At 39.6% G+C, this 6,961-nt stretch overlaps 1 protein-coding gene and 1 pseudogene across 1 annotated transcript; both read right to left on the bottom strand.

The window, feature by feature from the left end:
- Positions 1 to 568: 568 nt before the first annotated feature.
- LOC144454108 (uncharacterized) lies at positions 569 to 2,333 on the bottom strand (annotated as a pseudogene).
- A 146-nt stretch (positions 2,334 to 2,479) lies between these two features.
- LOC110204615 (uncharacterized) lies at positions 2,480 to 6,492 on the bottom strand. The gene is made up of 3 exons (XM_078156827.1): positions 6,420 to 6,492; positions 4,563 to 4,697; positions 2,480 to 3,723 (listed from the first exon to the last, which is right to left on the bottom strand). The coding sequence occupies exons 1-3, from the start codon at positions 6,490 to 6,492 to the stop codon at positions 2,513 to 2,515; spliced, it is 1,419 nt and encodes a 472-aa protein (XP_078012953.1). The 3' UTR covers positions 2,480 to 2,512.
- Between the last annotated feature and the right edge of the window lie 469 nt (positions 6,493 to 6,961).

The following is a 6,961-nucleotide window of genomic DNA, read 5'->3' as shown; positions in this document are numbered from 1 at the left end:
TGTTGAGATAGAAAAATTTTCCCATAAAGGAGTGGCCAGTACAAAAGGGGTGGCAAAGACCTCTGAGGTGGTTACATTGGGGAGGAGGCTCTCTCACCAAAACTGCCTTAAGCAAAAGAGGTTCCTAACTTTAACCTCACAACTGAATAGATACACAATCTTGTTCAGCAAGCTTGTTTATCCTTCTCTAATTGTACTTCAGAAATTGAATCTTTTACATATGATAAATTCAAATACTGATTTTACTCTTACTTTGGCCATGGGAGGTGGTCTGGTCTGCTTAAGTTGTGTTTTTCTGTTTTCCATGAGTTTGAAAACTCCTGGTCATTACTTAATTTTATGGGTTCCTCAGCGACTTTTTCTTGAGTCTGGTTTTTGTTATCTTCTAACACAGCACTGCTGCTGGTTTCTGTAAACAAAGAAGGCTCTGACTGGGTTTCTTTTAGATTGTCACTGACCCGTGGGACAGATTTTAGAAGACATCTCTCTGGGCTATACTTTTCAACATCAATTGGCTCTGACAGTTTGCTACTAGGTGTCTCTGATTTTATTCTCTTTCTCAAAAGAGTATTGTAAAAAGTTTTCTTCCAATTTGAGACTTTTTCTGGGGTTGATTCTCCTGCTGTGGTGGAGGGGTCATCTTTGCTAAGATTAGCAGATCTTTACAGATCTGCTTTCTCTTTGTCAGGAAAAATCAGGAGACAGTTGCTTTTCCAATCTTACCCTAAGGTAAGATATCCTTTGACAATGGATTAAATCCTATCCATTCTGTAGTGTGTCTGCTTCTCAAGGTAGACCTTAAATGTAACAGGTCTTCAGTCATACCTCTATTTTTGTTCTCAGCACAAGCTATCTCCATGGCCCTCAGCAAAGGAGTACTATAGAGCTCTTTGTCAGTTTCATTTTGGCTTCCAATTCTAAAGGATTCTTGCACTCTATCCTGGGCTTTATTTTCCAGGCTTGGAAGCTGCTTTTCAACAATCTTTTTTAGACTAGGTATCTGATGAATTTCTTGAGGTTGTTTGTTTCTGTTTCTAGTTAAACATAAAATTCCTTCAGGTACCAACGAATTTTTAAAGATATCCAGGCAAATAACTGTGCATTTGTCATTGTTATTTATGTTCCTGGATGTTGATACAGGATTAGATCCTTTCAGTCCTGTATCTTTTTATTTTTACCACTAGACTTCAATCCAATTTAATGGACTTTCACAGGCTTCTTTGGCTCTTTTAGCTTGTTTCGGGTGCCACCCTGGCAGCATGGAGTAATCTAATGCCCCTACTTCTAGATGGTGAAGACCTATGACACGGACTCTCCTTGGCTTTCTTCTCCAGGAGACTCTTCCCTAGACACTCCATACATATACTCTCTTCCTTTTTATGTGATCTTGATGACAAAAATTTCTCTGGGAAGCTCTTCTGCAGTTTCTTTTTTTCCTCTAGTTTTTGCCTCTAGTTTTTGAAGTCATCATCCCTATATTGGGACTTGCATCTTTAAGTTTCTTCCCCTCTTTCTCTGTCTTACATAGTTCAGTTGGTCAACCTAAATTGAGTTCTTGCGATTTCTTAGCAGACTTAATTATGTTGTGCTAGATGTTAAAGATTCCATCTTTTCACGAACTGTGAAACTCTTAGGTGGTATCTATTCCTTCCTCTGTATGCATATGTTCTTTTTGAAACTTTACTTGCTTCTCTTTCTTGAAGCCAGTCCATCTTCAGTCACAGTGGTCTTCCCTGCAAATTTTTGATACTTTTTTGTTCATTTTCTGCGTGTAACTCATTGATTTTACTCCAATTCAAATTCACTTCCTGCACAGGTTTATTTCTGTTTCTAGGGTGCAGTACTGCCTTGTGACCCTTTAATATCCCTGGAAAATTCTTAAAAGGTTCCTTTTCACTATTTAGGAATATCTTATATGATTGACTAGGAAATATTTCCTTTGTATTCCTGGAACAAAACACCATCATTCCTGTATTCTCCATTCTTTTTTTCAATTTTAGTTCTTTTAAGACCTTTGGTGGCTTCTTTTCATTTCGTTGTGTGTGAGATGTTATTTCACCAACAGAACCACTAACTTTTGTTCTTTCATCAGATCAGTTTTAGGTCTAGCCCTCTCCATCAGTTTGAATCTCTTTAGATCTTCTGGTTTTACTTTTGACATTTTCAAAACTCTCCTAAAACCCTTTTAAGTTTTCTCCTGGTTTTGCCTTTTCCTTATGAACTGTCATATTCCTATGACCTCGAAGGTCTTCTTCTTTTTTGGGTTCTCTTCTAAGTTTCCCTAGGCTGCTTGGTGTGTTTTGTATTAGTTGTATTTTGGGTCTTTCATTCATTGAGTATTCTGGATCACATTTTTTCTGTGATGTTTTACCAGACTTCTTGACAACTTTCCATCTTCTATTAAATGTTCTCACTTTTCCTCAGGCATTCTTATCAGTCTCCTGGTGGTGGTCAGATCTTCTACTGATCCATATTTCTGTACTTGTTTTATTAGGAGGGACTTGTTTATGCTTCAGTTTTGGATTTGCTTTGGAATAGTCATCCTAAGCTCTTTGAGGCATGCCTGCTCTTCTGTGTTTTTCTTTTGAATATGCGCAGGTTGATTTCTGTTATATTTGAGGCCTACCAGATCTTCAGATGGCCCTTTCTGCCTAAGAGGTGGCCTAATGTTCATATTTTGGTTGCTTTTTTCCTTAGGCGAACTCATCATTGATCTTTCATTGCCACCCACCTCCTCCTCCCCTACTTCCAATTTGTCCTTAGGAGTTCTCATCGGTCTCTTGACCACTGTTGTCAGATGCTCCACGGAGCCACATTTTAGTTTAGGAGTCTTCATGAGCTGCTTGGGGAGATCCTCTGCCTCAGTTTGCTGCTCTGCTGTCCTCATCAGCTTCTTTTGGATTTCAGTTTCCTTTGGGGTTGTCCCAAGATTTTCCTGAACAGAATTTGCATCATCCACAGCAGACTCTGCCACTTTGTTTTCTTTGTCTACTTTCAGTTCTGCCGCCATTGATGTTGGAGTTGCCATAGGCACTCTGAGGCCAGTTAGGTCTTCTGTTTTTGTTTTTCCCTCTGGGGTTCTTATGACTTTCTTCATGCCTCCTGGTTCATTGATGTAATTTGGTGTTACAGTTCCTGGGGCAGCCTGCACATCTACAGACACACCACCTGGCTTTAGACTTATTTTGTTGGCTCCCGTCCGAGAGTGCTCTTCATTTGGTGAGGAAATTCTTGGCTGATCAGTGACAGATGGCTCTTTATTTGATTTTATTTTTAAAGAGGTAGTTCCTTTGACGTTAAAAGTGTTGGCCTGCGCATTTGATGTTACAGGTGTAGCTGATGTTATTACTGGACGATGTTCTGCCATACTTACACATTTCCTAGATATTTTTGATGTGGCCTTCTTTACATATCCAGTTTCAAATGTTTCTTCCACGTATGTGACTTTTTGATCTAGTGCTGGTGTTTTTTTAATTCTGCTGAGATGTGACATTGATACATTTTCCTTTGATGTACAGGTTTTTTTCAAAGGTGAAATATTGGGTGTTAATATTTTGGGGTCTACATCGACTTCTCGAAGTGGAATGTTTGTTATTTCACCACATCTAATTTCAGAGATCTTCTTTAGGGTTTTAACGATTTCATTCGGGGCACGGCAGCATATAATGCTCTGGCCATATAGCTGTTCTGTTGTGTTAGGAATAGTAGGCATCAATCTCTGTGCTGTAATAAATGACAGAATAAAGATAATTATGAAACAAAGACTATGCCTCTGCTCACTAGTCTAGGGACTAATTCTTCTTTAGGAATGAAAGGTCTACCCAAATTATTGTTTTGTAGTCTTGCGTTTTCCTGGCCAATGATAATATTTAGTAAGATGATGTAAATCTATGCCCATCCATGTTAAAAATATGGATATATATGTTGCATTACATGTAAATATAATATATAGACATCCATAACTTTAAGTTATGGCTAGTTTGGTTGGAATACAGAGTACATGAAGGAGAGCAATATGAAATAAAGTGGGTTTTGGGAGTTTGTGTTTAATCCTAAAGGAAGAGGAAGCCAACTAAAGATGCCCAAGAGGCATACTAATTACTATGGGTTAGATCTGTGTGAAGGGAAGGATTGTGGAGAGGAGGCCAATTAGGAAGCTATTTTAACAGTTAAGGGCTAGAAGCAATTAGGGCCTAGAAGTGCTGGCCACAGTAGTGGGAAAAAAGGGATAAATCCCTTTCTCCTTGGAGAGAGAACTGGTAAGACTTGCAATTAGACTGGGGTGTGATTGAAGAGTCAAAGATTCTTTGTATGGATGCTAAGTATACCTTATAAGAAATGTTTAAATTGTCATAACACAAGAACGTTTAGGTGTTAGCTCTCCTTTTTCATCATAAAATAAAAATTCTACATGGATGGGTCATGTCATTGTGATTCGGTGAGGGCCCAGCCCTTTGGGTTGAAGGTTAGCTATAGCAACTCATGAAACCTCTACTGGCATGGCAAGGGCGAATCATAACTTGCCATTCCAAAGTTTCATAGAAGAAAAAAGGAAAACCAACCTCTACAGTCATTATCTGATCTACGTTCTAAAGGGTCTTCGTCTCCTGAAGAGCACTTGTGTAAATTTGTGCCAATCTCAGGAGACACGTTTGCAGTTTTCTGTTTGATAGTGGTTTCCAACATGTCTGCTAATCCTATTAATGAAGAAAATAGGTAACATTAATGTATGTAATAAACACATAGAATATCACATATACAGTTATACTGTATATATTACAGATATGTATTTTTTAAAAGTAAAAAAGTCATATTCCACCCTCTTCCAACAAGAAAACAATGGGACAGAGTCCCCTTCCATTCTATTCATAAAGAGATCTCTTCTCAAAATCCCGGGCATGCAATCAATCTAGATGCAAACTCTTGACTCTCATTCCTACTTCAAACAATGCAACAGACTCCCTCTGCTCATTAGGCATAATGATTTCTTTTCAAAGTCCAAGGCCCCCAACCTAGGCTGCAAACTCAACTCTCCTTTCCTGCTTCCTTGCACTGGCTTTCAGTTCTTGACTGGCATTTAGGCCAGTCTGTCTGCTTCTCTTGTTGCTTCACAACCACCTTTATTCTTCCCGACCACATACCGCAAGATACAGCCTAGCCCTGCCCAGAGGCGTAACTATGCTAACTCAGAGTTATCATGGGGCTGGTTTGTTTGCAGCTGAAAAGATAGGCTATCCCACCAGATCCGACCACAAGAATTGGCCAGGACCTCCAAAGAATGTGCACTCCCCCTTCTGCAGGAGTTGGGGAGCACTTCTATCAGCTCTTTTAAAATTGTGCTTCTAGAAACACATTTTGGCAGGCAGTTTCAATCTGCCTGCCTACGTGGCATTCTCATGGCCTTCTGTGCACACTCTTTCACCTGCGAAATCCTCATTCATATCCATCTTAGGGTTGAAAACAAAGTTGTTCAGCATCCTACAGGGCCACACAGGCACAGTCACTTTTTCAATATGAGCTCTCCCAATCACTAGGGTGCGGGGAGAGTTTGCTAAAGTGATTCTGTGAGTGGTTTGCAGGCTTCTTCTGTAAAGGAAAAAGAAATATTTCCAAAAATAAATTTAGTATTTCTTAATGTTTGCTGAGATGACATTCATAAGTACACAGATGTAAATGTGTAATACACATGATGATATATGTATATAGACACATGTATTATGTATATGTGTAACATGCACATACACATATAAAAATGATCTCCACATTTCTGTAATGTACCTTGACCTTGGGGTTAATCTCCTCTGCTTTTTTGTTATCCTTCTCTCAAGACCATGTTTTATAACAACGTGTGCTTGTGGTTTTTTTGGTACCTAATCTCACCACATCTGCCCAAGAGAGTACAACTGTTAAGAAAAGTAACCAACAATTAATACAAATAAAATTCATTCAAACAGAAGATAAATGAACATTTTTGGATAAAACAATTAACAAAGAAAAAACCAAACCTCCCTAAACACTGATATCTTGTCTATTTCTAGTCACCCAACTAACTTCAAGGCATTCTCCCCCACTTTCTTGCTGGATACATCCAGCCAAATGTTGCCATTTATCTCTTCTTTCCACATCTATCACGTCAACTCCTCTTTTCTCTTGACTCACAAATACCACCAGGTACTCTATCTAAAAGCTGCCCCACCACTCTCACTGCAAACTGATTTGTAACAAGTGCCGAATTCCTGTTTTCCCTCCTTTTCTCTTTCCTACAGTAGTTGCCAAAGTGATTTTTGCTAACCCCAGCACACAAGTCTTACCCATCATGTCTCAACTCCTTCCTGTTATTGACAAACTCCAAAAGCAGCTTTCTATCACTCCCATGAGATTACTAACTTTTCTAGCCTTGTTTTATTTACATCTTTTACCTCGACCCCGCACAGAGCTCTGCACCGTCAGATCCAGCCATATACTGTCTCTTACTGTTCCTCCTACGTCCATTCCCTGTGTTGGTAGACTGATGTCTTAAGCTCTTTGAAGCCAGGGGACTGCCTGCCCCCTGCCTGTAAAAACCATCGGAAAATGATTCCCTGCTCAAATACCCATGAGATTGTCTTTTGGTGCTCCGCTCTTGGCGTGACTCATCTGTAGCGTATCAAACGCCTGGCTTCTTTGTTGCAGAGGAGGATCTCCTCCAGACCGATGGTGTGCTCAGGGTCTTGTGGGGCTGGATGGTCTGGATTTTGGGAATAGATGTTGTTCTCTTGTGCAGTAATTTTGAGAAGGCACTATTATCCCTGCTAGGTGCAGACTTCTTTTTAAGATTAGGAATGGCTGGTAACTGTTGGGGTGGGTCTTTTGTACACGGTATCCCTTCACTAGACTGTGGGAAGCCTCTTTTTCTGGTGGTTTAGAATGCGTCTGCTGCATGGACATTTTTATACAGTTTATAATGACAAGATGTGCTATG

Source organism: Phascolarctos cinereus, unplaced genomic scaffold, assembly GCF_003287225.1.
Source record: "Phascolarctos cinereus isolate Bilbo 61053 unplaced genomic scaffold, phaCin_HiC Scaffold_713;HRSCAF=1353, whole genome shotgun sequence".
NCBI lineage: Eukaryota > Metazoa > Chordata > Mammalia > Diprotodontia > Phascolarctidae > Phascolarctos > Phascolarctos cinereus.
This window is presented reverse-complemented; position numbering and strand designations above follow the sequence as displayed.

Coding starts and splice junctions, on each gene's coding strand:
- LOC110204615 (XM_078156827.1), bottom strand. CDS start 6,492: ATGGACGTAGGAGGAACAGTAAGAGACAGTATATGGCTGGATCTGACG. Junction 4,698..6,419: donor GAGCTCTGTGCGGGGTCGAG/GTAAAAGATGTA, acceptor CTTCATTAATAG/GATTAGCAGACATGTTGGAA. Junction 3,724..4,562: donor ATCAGATAATGACTGTAGAG/GTTGGTTTTCCT, acceptor CATTTATTACAG/CACAGAGATTGATGCCTACT.